The 15,779-nt window shown below is 40.4% G+C and overlaps 1 protein-coding gene across 1 annotated transcript in view; it reads left to right on the forward strand.

Moving 5' to 3' along the window:
- Positions 1–15,779, forward strand: part of Parp4 (poly(ADP-ribose) polymerase family member 4) — a 106,393-nt gene that overhangs the window by 34,401 nt on the left and 56,213 nt on the right. The window contains exons 11-17 of the mRNA XM_070003142.1: positions 3,622–3,759; positions 6,456–6,551; positions 9,238–9,421; positions 10,686–10,842; positions 14,140–14,264; positions 15,119–15,250; positions 15,681–15,767. Coding sequence (XP_069859243.1) covers positions 3,622–3,759; positions 6,456–6,551; positions 9,238–9,421; positions 10,686–10,842; positions 14,140–14,264; positions 15,119–15,250; positions 15,681–15,767 — 919 coding nt within the window. The remainder of the gene's footprint in view (positions 1–3,621; positions 3,760–6,455; positions 6,552–9,237; positions 9,422–10,685; positions 10,843–14,139; positions 14,265–15,118; positions 15,251–15,680; positions 15,768–15,779) is intronic.

Below are 15,779 nucleotides of genomic sequence, written 5' to 3' on the forward strand. Positions count from 1 at the left end.
GTCTTCTGGCCCTCATTCTCTCCCAGTCCCTCCCTCCTGTCTGCACCCACAAGTTGTATAGTTCACTTTCACTAGTGTCACATGAGTTTTACTGCTGCACTTTTTCACCCTTTTTTCCTCAAGTTCTATACCTTCCTCCCAACTCTTCCAAAGATATACACTTGAATATACCATACATAAGGAAAAGAAAAACTAAAAATATTAAAAAGAGAGGTCTCCTGTTTCCATATCTTGGAGTTCATTTCAGTATGTGTATTATTTTATATAAGTATGATGAGGTGCTTAGGCATTGTGCCTTTGTGTTTCTCTCCTAAGAATATCCTCTTGTGACCTCATGGTGTATGCATATCTAGAATCCTGTATAATTTATCATATTCCAGTGTCTTTTAGATCCAGTTTCTGCATATCAGAGAGAACATGCGCTTTTGTCTCTCTGAACTTGGCTTACCTCACAGCATGATTTGTTCCAGTTCCATCCATTTCCCTGCAAATTACATTATTTTACTCTTTCTAATGGCTGTGTAAAATTCCACTGCGTATAGGTACCACATTTTTTGGATCCACTCATCTATTGTGGGGCATCTGGGTTGTTTCCATATTTTGTCTATTGTGAATAGTATAGCAGTGAACAAGCATGTGTAGGTGTCTTTATCATATCCTGGCTCATGATGTTCAGTGTAGATGTCCAGGAGTGGTATGGCTGGGTTGTAGGGAAGGTCTATGTGTAGTTTGTTTTTTGAAGAACCTCTAGACTGCTATTCAGAGTGGTTGCACTAGTTTGCATTCCCACCAGCAGTGCAGTAGGGTACTGTGAAGACTCAGGGTCTATGTGGAGGCGGCAGAATGATGCAGGCTCCAGCCTCAGGATTATCTGAGGGCTGTGTTTGGGATTAGGAAAGCTCTTGGAACTCCGGGCTAGAGAGGGAAAATGTTCTCTCTCCCTATCTCAAAACACATGTCACAGACTCCTGAGAGCTGAGGAAGTAGCTCTTCTGCTTGCTTAAACATAGATGAACAACTGGTCAAGCATTTTCCTGAGATTGGAGAAGTGGTTTGAGCTTGCTCTAAAATAGTTTAGATATTATACAGTCGGAACTTTTCATTACGTATCTCAAACAAGTGGTGCCTGTCAATTAAAAATGTAAGAGTAATGTGTATAACTGCATCAGCTACTTTGGTAACTTTATATGGATTATTTCCATAATCTACACATTCCTGTCTGGATAAAAAATTTCTATTCTTTTAGGAAGTTCTTCTGTATTCCTTCTCAGTGAATAATCCCCAATAGAAGGCTAACCTTTTTGTGATTTTCCTTTGAAAATATTTTAAGCTGCTACTAAAAAAAACTCTATATGCCTCATAAAAAAAATAAAATAGTTTAGATAATAATATACCTAGACATTGTCTCATCGGTCAAGTAAAAATGTATCTGTTGAAATTTTTGTGTGAATGTCTTCTGACCAAATCTTGGCAAAGATTATGCTTGCTTGTCTTTAAATACCACTAACAATAAAGCACAGCATGCAGTGGCAATTGCTGTTTGCACGCTGCATCCCCTGTGTCCTGGTGATTTCGTGACCCTTACCCAGGGACCCCAATGCACTAGACGTTGACAGAGTACCTTTTTCCCCACATTCCCACCAACATTTGTTCAAATTCAAAAATGTTGGCCAATCTAACTGAGATGAGATATATTCTCAGAGTTGTTTTGATTTTCATTTCCTTTGTACATGTCCAGCTTTTTAAATCAAGATGAGGATGTGTTGAGAATTCTGGCTATGCTGACCTCAAACCACAATTTCCCTGTTTCATCTCCTGAGATGCTAGAATTACAGCAAGAGCCATGGCTTACTAATTTATGTCTCTCTTTTTTTAATGTAAGGTCCATGAAGCCATAATCTGTTTCCAATGCCTAGAAGAATATTCCCCACAAATTACGTTTATTGAAAGAATGCATGAATAAATGGACTCATTTAGTTTGTTTTCATATATATGCAGTTTCATTATATATAATATATTTTATGAATGCATACATATTAAGTGGTATATTATATAAAAAAGACAGTTTATTCGTATATGAATGAATGGAACTTTTTTCTTATATTTTCATATATTGTGTCATTGACAAGATTGGGGGTATTCCATGCATAAAGCTTCGTGATATATATATATATATTGCCAGGCACCAGTGGCTCATGCCTATAATCCTAGCTACTGAGGATACTGAGATCTGAGGATCACAGTTCAAAGCCAGCCCAGGCAGGAACATTTATGAGACTCTTATCTCCCATTAACCACCAGAAAACTGGACGTGGTGCTGTGGCTCAAGTGGTAGAGTGCTAACCTTGAGCTGACAGCACCCAGGCCCAGAGTTCAAGACCCATGACCAAGAAAAAAAATCACGTTTTCCAGCTACTACCTAGCCTTGGTGGTAATTATGGGAATTTGATTCTAAAACCAGCCCATTCTTTTTTTTCTGGCTAGCATTACAATGAATCCTTACAATAATCCTTGTTTTTCAGCAAAAACACTTCACATTATGTCTTTATCTATTATGGAAGAATGGGATTGTTTTCATTCTTGTATTTTTTGTAGTACTGGGTTGGAACTAAGGTGTTTGTGTGCTTACTAGACACTCCACCACTTGACACATACCCCCAGCATTTTTTTAAAAAAATTTACTTTATTGTTATTATAGAGGTGATATACAAAAGGTTTATATTTACATGTGTCAGGTACTGAGTACATTCCTTTCATACAGTGTCATCTGTTCCCTTTTTCTCTCCCATTCCTTCCCTCCCATCTCCACCTACCAGTTGTATACTTCACTTTCATTAATGTGCAGTGAGCTCCACTGCTGTACTTTTTCACCTTTTTCCTCAGATTCTGTGCCCTCCCCGCCACCCTTCAGCAGATATACACATGAAAACACCATCTATGACTAAAGAATACAGAATCATCAGAAAAAGAAAAAACAAATTTTAAAAAATCTTTTGTTTACATATCTTTGGAGCTCATTTCAGTATGTATATTATTTTATATAAATATGGAGAGCTGCTTAGGAATTGTACCTTTGTGATTCTCTCCTAAGACTATCCTGTTTTGTTCTCCCTATATATGAGAATATAGACTCCTGTGTAATTTGTCATATTCCAATGCATTTTAGAACTAAGTTCTAAGTATCAGAGAGAATATATGCCATTTATTTCTCTGATCTTGGCTTACCTTACTTAACATGATTTGTTCTAGGTCCATCCATTTCCCTGCAAATGACATTATTTTATTCTTGCTAAAATTCCATTGCATAAAGGTACCACATTTTTTGATCCACTCATCTATTGTGGGCCTGATAAAGATCTATTGCTGACAAAGATCTTTTCCCAATTGATTGTCTATCTTTCTAATTTAGTAACTATGTCCTTTGCCATGTAGAAATATTTTAGTTTGATATAATACCATTTGTCAAGTCTCTCTCCATCTGCAGTGCCCCTGGGACTCTTTTCAAAAAGTTTCTGCCTAACGATGGACATTTGAGTTGTTTTGGGAATTCTTCTATGAATAATTATATTTTCTTTTGCTTCCAATTATATAATCTTAGATTTATCTTTTTCATTCTTGCAGTGAAAGCCTTGGAGAAATCTTGCAGATATTCAGAGTTGGCAGGGTGAATGAAGCCACAGAGTTTTTGAGCAAACTTGGCAATGTGAAACCCCTGTTGCATGGATCTCCTGTACAAAACTTCGTTGGAATTTTGTCCCGGTAAGGCTATGCCATCCATTTTCCAGAATTTTCCAACTTAAAAAATGTAAAAATTTTTACTTTCTTTTCCACTCTTTTTTTTGAACTACAGAAAACTCTAATCCCTGCAACATCAAAGTAAACAACAAACACTAGCTTGTATTATCCTAAAGAAAAGTGCACAGTTCATGATTAAATTTAGTTCATAATTTAAATTATATATTTTAAAGTGTGTTTTCTAGGTATGAATTGTTCTTAGAAGAATGGCCTTGTCATATGAAGAAAGTGATTCCATATTTCATGACCCTTCCATGTAGATCTGGTCTTGGATAGAACAAAACTTGAGAAGAATGGTCTAGAGCTAAGTGCTTGGTAGTTCACACCTGTAATCCTAGCTACTCAGGAGGCTAAGATCTGAGGATCATGGTTTCAAGCCATCAAGACCAGGAAAGTCTGTGAGACTTTTTATCTCTGATTAATGATCAAAAAGATAGAAGTGGAACTGTGGCTCAAGTGGTAGAGCAACAGCCTTAAGTGAAAAATCCAAGCGAGAGTGCAAGGACCTGAGTTCAAACCTCAATGCCACCGAAAATTTAAGCAACAAATAAGCAGAAAAACTTAGAAGCTGAAGAATGTGATTTTTTTTTAAAATAGCTTTTATGTCTGTGGTACAAAGTGCTTTAGTATCACCTATAGGGATAAATAGGAAACCAGTTGGAAAAATATGAATGCCTAGAGACCTGTAGAGTTTACCATGTCCTGCAGTATTTGTGTGTGTGTGTGTGTGTGTGTGTGTGTGTGTGTGTGTGTGTGTGTGTGTGTGTGTGTGTGTTTGGGGGTGTGTGTGTGTGTGTGTGTGTGTGTGTGTGTGTCTTTAACCATCCAGCGTATTCATTTGTAGACTTATAGGCACATTCTAGTTACCACAGATGAGGAAAACCATGCAATCTATGCTTCTCTGGGTCTGGCTTAATTCACTTAATGTAGTTTTTTTACAATTCTTTCCATTTCCTTATGAATGGTACACTATCATTCTTTCTGATGGAAACATAGAGTTTCATTTTCTTGACCCATTCATCCACTGAGGGGCCTCTGGGTTGATTCCACATCTTGGCTATGTTAAACAATGCTGCAATAAACATGATTGTGCTGGTATCCTTAGTGTGGCATTGCTTGTGTTCTATTGTGTATATGCACAGGAATGGAATTGCTGGGTCCTAAGGAAGCTCTATGTTTAATCTTTTGAAGAAACTCTATACTGCTTTCCAGTATGATTGAACAAGTTTACCTTTCACCAACAGTGTAGTAGAGTTCCCTTTTGGCCACATCTCTGCCAGTATTTGTGATTGTTAGTTTTCTTGATAATGACCATTTAATTGGGGTGACGTGGAATTTCAATGTTATTTTGATTTGCATTTCTTTCATGGCCAGTGATATTGAACATTTCTTCATGTATCTATTGGCCATTCTTCTGAGAAGTCTATATGTCTTTAGTAGATAACTTGTTTTTGTTTGTTTTGTGCCTATACTGGCACTTGAACTCATGGCCTGGAAGTCTTGCCTGGCTCTTACTCAAGGCTGGTGTTCTACCACTTGAGCCATACCTCCACTTCTGGCTTTCTTCTGGTTAATTTGGCACCAGTGGCTCATGCTTGTAATCCTAGCTACTCAGGAGGCTGAGATCTGAGGATCGCAGTTCAAAGCCAGCCAGGGCAGGAAAGTCCATAAGACTTTTTTTTTTTTTTTGTGGGTCGTGGGTCTTGAAATCTGGGCCTGGGCACTATCCCTCAGCTCTTCAGCCCAAGGCAAGCACCCTACCACTTAAGCCACAGCACTATTTCCAGTTTTCTTTTTTATTGGGGGTGGGGGAAGGGTCCAGTCGTGGGGCCTCAACTCTGGGCCTGGGCACTGTCCCTCAGCTCTTCAGCTCAAGGCTAGCTCTACCACTTGAGCCACAGCGCCACTTCTGGCTTTTTTTCTTTTTTCTTATGTGGTGCTGAGGAATCGAACCCAGGGCCTCATGCATGCAAGGCAAGCGCTCTACCACTGAGCCACCTTCCCAGCCCCTACTTCGAGTTTTCTGATGGTTAATTGGAGATGAGTCTCACAGACTTTCCTGCCCAGTCTCCTTAGATCTCAGTCTCCTGAGTAGCTAGGATTACAGGCATGAGCCACTGACTCCCGGTCTCATCTCTAATAAACCACCAGAAAACTGGAAGTGGCTTTGTGGAGCTGTGGCTCAAGTGGTAGAGCGCTCACCTTGAGTTGAAGAGCTGAGGGATAGCGCCCAAGCCCAGAGTTCAAGCCCCATGACCAAAAAAAAACAAACAAACAAAAGAATCTCACAGATTTGTCTGCCCCACAATGGCTTTGAACCTCCATTCACAAATCTCAACCTCCTAAATAGCTAGGGTTACAGGTATGAGCCACTGATGCCTGCCTTCTAGATAACTTTGTAATATCTCACACAATGGGAACTAATTGCTGTGCTGGGTTGTTTAGAGAAAATGATAACAAAAAATAATCTGGCCATGTTCAGTACAGACAGAATTTTTTTGCCAAATATGTTCAATCTGTGGTTCGTTGAATATAAGAATGTGGAACCCACAAATAGAGGCCAACTACACTTTGCTTATTAGTACCCATTTCTGCTAGGATTTCAAGGCTCTAATAAATACTTTATCTAGTAAGTCATTGTAATGCTCTTTTCTTTTCAGCGGGTTGCTTTTACCCAAAGTAGTTGAAGATCATGGCGTGCAAAGAACAGACATTGGAAATCTGGGGAGTGGAATTTATTTCAGTAATTCACTCAGGTCAGTACACTCCACCCTAAGTCACCAGCACTCACTACTGAGCACTTTCCGGGGTTTCCCCCTCATGATCCTTGCTGAAGGAGTCTTTCACCCACAGAAGCAGAGTACTGTAGAAGCTTGTCTTTTATAGTAAATGTTTGGAGAAACTGTTTGAAATCATCTCCGTGACTTTATTCACTTGAGTCTGTGTGTGTTTCTCTTACTGAAGCTCCAGAACACTCAAAGGTAAATCATTATTAGTTAGATACCACAGACAGGGACACTAAGGAAAGCCAGGAACTTTGCCTGAGTCTATGTAGCTAAAACTCGGTACCAGGGGGCCTAGGCCTTTTTAGTCAGCCTTCTCTAGGCCTCTGCCATCACATCTGCAGCCCAGACCTCCTCTTGTTCTTGAACTAGGCAGATGCTATAAGAAGTTTGTTGGCTTGTTTTTATTTAAATATATACAGCACAAAAGAATAACATTGTGTTAGTACTCACACCTGTAATCCTAGCTACTCAGAAGGCTGAGATCTGAGGATTGTGGTTCAAAGCCAGACTTGTTAGGAATGTCCATGTGGCTCTGATCTCCAGTTAATCACTAGAAAGCTGGAAATGGAGGTGTGACTCAAGTTGCAGAGCAAAAGCCCTGAGTGAAAAAATCTAAAGGATAGCCCCAGGCCCTAACTTCAAGCCCTAGCATCATGCACAAACATACACACACACATACTGTGGTTTGTTAAACCTGGGTCATTGTGACAAAGATTTTGTTTTTTATTGTAAACATTTCTTTTTTTTTTTTTTTGGTCCGGTCGTGGGGCCTGAACTCTGGACCTAGGTGCTGTCCCTCAGCACCACTTCCGGCTTTTTTCTTCTTGTTTATGTGGTGCTGAGGAATCGAACCCAGGGCCTCATGCATGCAAGGCAAGCGCTCTACCACTGAGCCACCTTCCCAGCCCTATTGTAAACATTTCTATGATCAAAATTTTACCAAAAGATTTTTTTTTTTTTTTTTGTCGGTCGTGGGGCCTGAACTCGGCCTGGGCACTGTCCCTCAGCTCTTCAGCTCAAGACTAGCATTCTACCACTTGAGCCACAGCGCCACTTCCGGCTTTTTTCTTTTTGCTTATGTGGTACTGAGGAATCGAACCCAGGGCCTCTAGCATGCAAGGCAAGCGCTCTACCACTGAGCCACCTTCCCAGCCCCTACCAAAAGATTTTTTGCCAAAAAAAAAAATATTATTTTTAACTACTACCAGGGCTTGAATTCAAGATTTTGTGCTCACCTTTGGCTTTCTTGCTCAAGGCTGGCACTCTACCACTTGAGCCTCCTCTACTTCTGGCACTTGCTTGTTAATTGGAAATAAGAGTCTCATGGACTTTCCTGCCCAGGTTAGTTTTGAATCTGGATCTTCAGATCTCAGCCTTCAGAGTAACTAGCAGTACAGATGTGAGTCACCAGCACCTGCCAGTTGATATTTGTTTTTGTTTTTTTTGTGTGTTTTTTTAGGGCAAGTCTCAGAGCTAGGGATGCAGCTTAGTAGTACAGCACTTGTCTAGCATTTGCAACACCCTAGATTACATCCCCAGCACCACAAGTAAAAAGTTCTCAGCTTCTTTAAAAACAAAAAGTTCATCTCCCATAGAGTGAAATGAATATGGGCTCCTCCAGCAACACTGCTGTTTTGGGCTTGATAGTTTTTGTTTGTTTGTATGTTTGTTTTTAATACAGAAGTGTGTCTCAAAACTGTTGCCTCCAAAAGCATATCCTGGCCTGTCCTCCTCACAGCTAGATTCACCTTATTGAATGTGCAGATTCCCAAAGAAGGAAACTGAATCAGTTTCTCCATTGGGCAGCATTTGAAATGTTTATTACTTATTTGGATTTCAAGAATAAGAATACAATGTCTTTCTTTGCTGTACAATTTATTTTATTTTTTATTGTTATTATAAAGATGATGTACAGAGGGGTTGCAGTACATATACTTTCTGCATAATTGGGATGACAAGTAGGCCCCATGCTGTCCAAGGGTTTTTTTGTGTATGTGTTTGTTTTTTGTTTTGGTTTTACCTGGGCTCTGTCCCTGAGATTTTGTTGCTTAAGGCTAGTACTCTATCATTTGTGCTGCAGCTCCAATTCTGGCTTTTGGTGGTTAACTGGAGAAAAGAGTCTCATAGACCTTCTTACCCCAGCTACCTTTGAACCATAATCCTCAGATCTCAGCCTACTGAGTGGCCAGGATTACAGGTGTAAACTATTGCTGTAATCTATACCCAGAGAAGTGCACTTATATCTTTTTTTTTTTGTATTTTTTTAAAGCTTGAAATGTTCTCTTTTTTTTTAATTTTATTTTATTTTATTTGAGAACATACTGTACAGAGGGGTTACAATTACATTGGCAGGATAATGCATACATTTCTTACCAAGCATTGCAGCCTCCTCCTTTGTTTACCCTTCACCTCCCTTCCCAGCCTCCCCCCTCCCCCCCTACACTTATATCTTGACTGTGTTTCATCACATGAGATCAGACGTGGAATTTTTCATTTGTGACATATCAGTGCTCAAAAAGTTTTGAATTTGGGAGCATTTCAAATTTTGGGTCCATATTTTAGGATTAGGGAGTCTTGGCCTGTGTTTGCTATTTATGCAGTGACGTTGGATGTAGCTATAAATAACATAAATGTACTTATTTCCATACATGTACAGCACAAGCAGTAAATATTCACACCCAGGAAATACAGATGGCTCCAGATTCCTGCTCATCTGTGATGTAGCCCTCGGAAAGTGTGTGGACTTACTCATGAAGAACTTTTCCTTAACTGAAGCACCACCAGGCTATGACAGTGTGCATGGAGTGTCAAAAACTGCCTCTGTTCCCACAGACTTTGAGGTATTTTTAATATTTAAAAACAAACTAACTAAACAGATAGGACTGGGTACTGGTGGCTCACGTCTATACTTCTATAATCCTAACTACTCAGGAGGCTGAGATTTGAGGATTGTGATTCAAAGCCAGCTCAGCAAGAAAGTCCCTGAGATTCTTTTATTTGTTTTTTGGTCTGATCGTGGGGCCTGAACTCTGGGTCTGGGCATTGTCCATCAGCTCTTCAGCTCAAGGCTAGCGCTCTACCACTTGAGCCACAGTGCCACTTCCGGCTTTTTTTTTCTTCTGCTTATGTGGTGCTGAGGAATCGAACCCAGGGCTTCATGCATGCAAGGCAAGCACTCTACCACTGAGCCACCTTCCCAGCCCATCCCTGAGATTCTTATCTCCAATAAAACTGCCCCCCAAAAGCCCAAAGTAGACCTCTGGCTCAAGTGTTAGAATGTTAGCCTTGAGCCAAAAGAAGCTCAGGGACAGGGCCCAGACCCTGAGTTTAAGTCCCAGACTGACAAAAACAAAACAAAACAAAACAAAATAAAACAAAAAAAACCTGCCAAAACAGGCAAGAAGGGGCTTGAGTGCCCAAAGAACAGACTCAATCTTTGCTTCTGTTTTTATTAAATCTGCTTTCATTTAAAAACTGTTTTCCTACCAGGGTACTGGTGGCTCATGACTGTTAATCCTATCCACTCAAGAGGCTAAAATCTGGAGATTGGGGTTCAAAGCCAGCTTTAGACAGACAAATTTGAGAGATTCTTATTCCAAATTAAAAATCTGAAAGTCAAAATATGGCTCCACTTTTTTTTTTTTTTTTGGTCGGCCGTGGGGCTTGAACTCTGGGCCTGGGCGCTGTCCCTCAGCTCTTCAGCTCAAGGCAAGCGCTCTACCACTTGAGCTACAGCGCCATTTCTGGTTTTGTGGTGGTTTATTGGAGATAGCAGTCTCACAGTCTCTCCTGCCCGGGCTGGCTTTGAACCGCGATCCTCAGATCTCAGCCTCCTGAGTAGCTAGGATTACAGGCGTGAGCCACCAGCACCCGGCCACTTTTTTTTTTTTTTTTTTTTTTGCTTTGAACAAAAAAGCCAAACAAGAGCGTGAAGCCCTGCATTTAAGCATCAGTACTGGTACACAATAATAATGAGTGTATTTCTTCAGCCTTCATTTGATATCATGTATGCAAGTGTTTCTGTGAGAACACTACCCATAAAGACCTGTTGTTCTTATTGTTGTCGCTATTCTTTTACCACCTATCAATTTCTGTGTGTTCTAGGATGATGAATTTGTTGTATACAAAACCAACCAGATTAAAATGAAATATCTTATTAAATTTTGCATGCCCGGGGACCAAATAAAAGACTTTCATCCACATACTGTTGCAAACTTAGAGAAAATTAAACCTGAGGTTTTAATTTTTTCAGATGTTGAAGGTAAGAATTTTGTTGATGATTTTATGTGGCAATGTTTATAGAACTGTAACATATATTTTTAGTGGAATTTATATTCACATTTGGTAATATCTTGGACCTTATATATAAATATTTCATTTTCTTTATTTTGTACACACAAAAGATACGTTGGGAATGTGGCTTAGTGGTAGAGTGCTTGCCTAGCATGCATGAAGCCCTGGGTTCGATTCCTCAGTACCACATAAAAAAAGCCAGAGGTGGCACTGTGGTTCTAGCCTTGAGTGAAAGAAGCTCAGGGACAGTGCCCAAGCTCTGGGTTCAAGCCCCACTACTGGCAAAAAAAAAAAAAAAAAAAAAAAAAAGATATTTGGTAAAAATTCTATGTCATGTCATTTGCACATTTGCATGCCTATGAGAAGCTTACTCTTCAGGCATAGCCAATACTAAAATCTATTGTATTGATCCATTATTTGTTACTGAAAACAAAATACCTGGATCTAGATATGTTATAAAGAAAAGAAGTTTCACTTTTGGACATCTACTCAGATCATTACAAGTCAGAATGAAGACACTTGCACATCCATGTTTATTGTTAATATAGCCATGTTATGGAAACAGCCCAGAAACCCTTCAACAGATTGAATGGATCAAGAAAACTTGGTACATGTATACAGTGGAATTTTACTTACCTAATATATATATAAAATGTTTCATCATTTGCAAGGAAATGGATAGACCTAGTACAAATCATGTTATGTGAGGTAAGCCAGGCTCAGAGAGACAAACAGTGGGTGTTTTCTCTCATATGTGGGAACTAGATCTAAAATACACATAAAATATGCAGGCAATACATGTACACACAAACTGACTAAAGGACAGTATACTTATGGGAGGCATCTATAGGGGTAAGTCCTCTGAGCTACTAAAGTATGGTTTATCAAAAAAAAAAGCCAACAAGTGGAAACATTTTTGGGGGTGGGAGGGAAGAAGAGGCACAGGAATGGAGGAAAGGGTGAGCAAATGCAGTTGTTTTCAGTATACAGTATGTTAAAAATGAACTGTGTAAGTTGTATGTAGGGATGGGAGGGGAAATTTTTTTTTGGGGGGGTCCAGTTGTGGGGCCTGAACTCTGGCGCTGTCCCTCAGCTCTTCAGCTCAAGGCTAGCACTCTACCACTTGAGCCACAGCGCCAACTTCCGGCTTTTTTCTTTTTACTTATGTGGTGCTGAGGAATCGAACCCAGGGCCTCATGCATGCAAGGCAAGCGCTCTACCACTGAGCCACCTTTCCAGCCCCGGGAGGGGAAATTTTTTTTAAAGGCTTTTTTTTTTTGCTGCTGGTCCTGGGGCTTGAACTCTAGGCTTGGGTGCTCAACACTAGTGCTCTACCACTTGAACCACAGCTTCACTTCTGGCTTTTTATGGTTAATTGGAGATAACAGTCTTACAGACTCTTCTGCCAGAGCTGGCTTCAAACTGTCATGATGCTTGGATCTCAGCCTCCTGAGTACCTAGAATTACAGGTATAAGCCACTGGCACCCAGCGAAAGAAGTTTCTTTAGCTCACAATTTTGGAGGTTAAAGGGCTAAGAAAGTAGCATCAATTATGCTCTGATGATGACCTCCTGGAAGATGGAATCATAGCAGGAATGGATAATAGAGGGAAAGATCACACCAGGAGACAAAAACCAGAGAAAGGCAGGGCTGGTGAACAGGTCCTACATCTTAAAGGTCTAACCATCATCATTCTGTGGAGTCAGCTTCTAACACATGAACCTTTTGGGGTCAAACCCAGTCCATAGAATCATTTTAAGATATCATAATATAATAGGTGTAGGTAGCTTTAGACTCAGGAAGCTTGGCTTTGCATGCGAACTCTTAGTAGGCTATGCAGTCCTTGGACAAATCACATAATCTGTCTGTACTCCATTTCTCTCAAATGGGAATAAGAACAACACCTGTTCTTATCTCCAATAAACCACCAGAAAACTGGAGGTGGCACTGTGGCCCAAATGGTAGAGTGCTAGCCTTGAACTGAAGAGCCAAGGGACAGCTCCCAGACCCAGAGTTCAGGCCCCACAATCGACAAAAAAAAAAAAAAAAAAAAACTATTTTAAACTAGGCAGGAGTGGGTCACACCTATAATCCTAGCTATTCAGAAAGTTGAGATTTGAGTATTATAGTTCAAAGTCAACCTGGGCAGGAAAGTCTGTGTGCTTTTATCCCCAGTTAACCAGGAAAAAAACAGAAGTAGAGCTGTGGCACAACTGGTAAAGCACCAGCTGTAAGCAAAGATGCCAAGTGAAAGGGCCTGAGTAGGGGCTGGGAAGGTGGCTCAGTGATAGAGTGCTTGCCTTGCATGCATGAGGCACTGGTTCAATTCCTCAGCACCACATAAGCAGAAAAGGCCAGAAGTGGTGCTGCGGCTTGAGTGATAGAGCGCTAGCCTTGAGCTGAAGAGCTGAGGGACAGCACCCAGGCCTTAGAGTTCAGGTCTCACAACCAAAAAAAAAAAAAAAGGCCTGAGTTCAAGCCTAGTACTGGTACACATATGTGTGCGCGCGCGCACACACACACACACACACACACACACACACACACACACACACACAAGATGGTCCCTCTAAGCCTCTGATTTTCAAAGGCAAAAGTCTAGGGATATAGCTCAATGGTAGAGCATTTGCCTTACATGTGTGAGACCCTGGGTTTAATCCTTATCACTGCATATATACAAATGGTTTAAAAGTAGAACTAAGAGTTTAAAGTGTCTCTGAGAACATTGCCCCCATTTGCCTTGTGTGGGCTCTCTTTTCAGAATTGGTACTTCCAAAACATAAAATGTCATCAAGATGTGGTAACATATCTATACCCAGCACTTGGGAGTCTAAGATAGGAGGATTCTGAGTTTGAGGTCAGCCTGAGCTACATAGTGAGAGCTCATATCAAAACAAGCAAGCAAGCAAACAAACCTTTGCATCAGGTGCCAGATTGCACCTGTAATTCTAGCTCCTCAGGAGGCTGAGATCTGAGGATTCTGATTTGAAGCCAGCCCAATCAGACAAATCTGAAAGACTCTTATCTCCAAGTAATCAAAAAATGGATCTGTGGCTCAGATGGTAGAATGCCAGCCTTGAGCAAAAAAGCCAAGCAAGAAGTTGAGATCCTAAATTCAAACCCAGTATCAGAAAAACAAAATAAGAAATACCACTGCTATTTATTCATATTTTTCTAAAATATATGAAGGGATGGACAAGGAATCGAGATAAAAATCATATAGAACACTGTTTTAAAAGCTGATGTTTTTATTTGTAATATGCAGATTACCAGTTGCCAGACAGCAAACATCCCAGCAATGGCAAGGCTGGCCTACAGGACATTGCTGGGTATCCGGTTCCTCTTGAGGAGGTTCACATCAAGGGAAGAGTGATAGACTTTGTAGCCCAGGTGCGCGCTCTGTAATTTTATGATCTTAACTAGGTGGATATAAATCATAAGTGAGAATTAAATTACAGTTGCATCAACTAAATGAAATTTAAAGGTTAGAATGTTTGATGAATAGTAACCATGGGGAAATTAGTCTGTAAATCTCTGGACAGACACTATTTTCTCAGAATATTTTCCATCCACAATTGGTTGAAATCACACATGTGGACTCCACAGCCACAGATAAGGAAGAGCACTAACTGTAACTTTATTTCTACAGTTCCTTCACTGAGCACATGTCGTGCTTAGGATATTTTCAGTTTGCCATTGGTTTATTAGGGCATGGACCCATCGTAAGAGCAAGAAGTTCAGTATTCTGGGGATGTCCAGACCATTTAGGAAACCACAGTATCTTTGGCATGAAAAGTCTTCTCTTCACTCATTCCCAGGACTTCCATGACCTCTACCTCAGTCAGGGCCCTGTGAGCTGCCTAACTCCATAGCTGGGCATTGTATCATGTGCTCTGGACTCTCTGGCGTCTCATTCCTGTAATCCTAACTTCTCTGGAGGCTGAGATCTGAGGATCATGGTTTAAAGTCAGCCTGGGTAGGAAAGTATCTTCAATTAACCTCTAAAAAGCTGGAAGCAGAAGTGTGGCTCAAGTGGTAGAGTACCAGGCTTGAGTAAAAAAGCTAAGGAGCAGCACTCAGACCCTTAATGCAAAAAGGAAAACCCCTAAGGCCAGGGATGAGATATAATAAAAGTTCAGTGAATATAAACTCAATTTACATAATTATTTCCAGTAGTTGTAAATGACCCTGTAAATGTTCTGTGTGGTTTAATCAAGTGTATGGCTTTTTTTTTCTTTCTTCAGGTTATTGTTTTTCAGACATACACAAATCAAAGCCAAATGCCCATTGAGGCAAAATATATCTTCCCTTTGGATGACAAAGCAGCTGTGTGTGGCTTTGAGGCATTCATTAATGACAAGCACGTAGTAGGAGAGGTAAGCAAACAAAATGCCTGAGACTGCTCTGTATCTGACATTTGCCCAGATCTTCATTATCTTACTTATTGTGGCTATCACATGAGGAACCAACTCACAAGAGGCTTCCAGAGCCCAACCTCTGATGGCTCATGTCTATAATCCTAGCTACTTATGAAGCTGAGATTTGAGGTTCACAGGCTGGGCAGAAAAGTCTGTGAGACTCTTATCTCCAGGTAGCCAGCAAAGAGCCAGAAGTAGAGGTGTGGCTAAAGTGGTAGAGCGCCAGCCTTAAGAAGAAAAAGCTAAAGGAATAGAGTGTAAGGTCTTGAGTTAAGCCCCAATACTGGCACATAAAAAAAGTTATTTTAAAAATCAATAAACACATGACATTTTTTATACGAAAGTCTGAAGTTAATCATCTTGTAATCATCTTAATAACCATTTTCAGATCAAAGAAAAGGAAGAAGCCCAGCGAGAATACCGAGAAGCCATCCGCCAAGGCCATGGTGCTTACCTGATGGACCAAGATGCTCCGGTATGGGTGGAC

The sequence above is a fragment of the Dipodomys merriami genome, unplaced genomic scaffold, assembly GCF_024711535.1.
Source record: "Dipodomys merriami isolate MVZ:Mamm:240054 unplaced genomic scaffold, mDipMer1.0.p SCAF_6, whole genome shotgun sequence".
In the NCBI taxonomy this organism is placed as follows: domain Eukaryota; kingdom Metazoa; phylum Chordata; class Mammalia; order Rodentia; family Heteromyidae; genus Dipodomys; species Dipodomys merriami.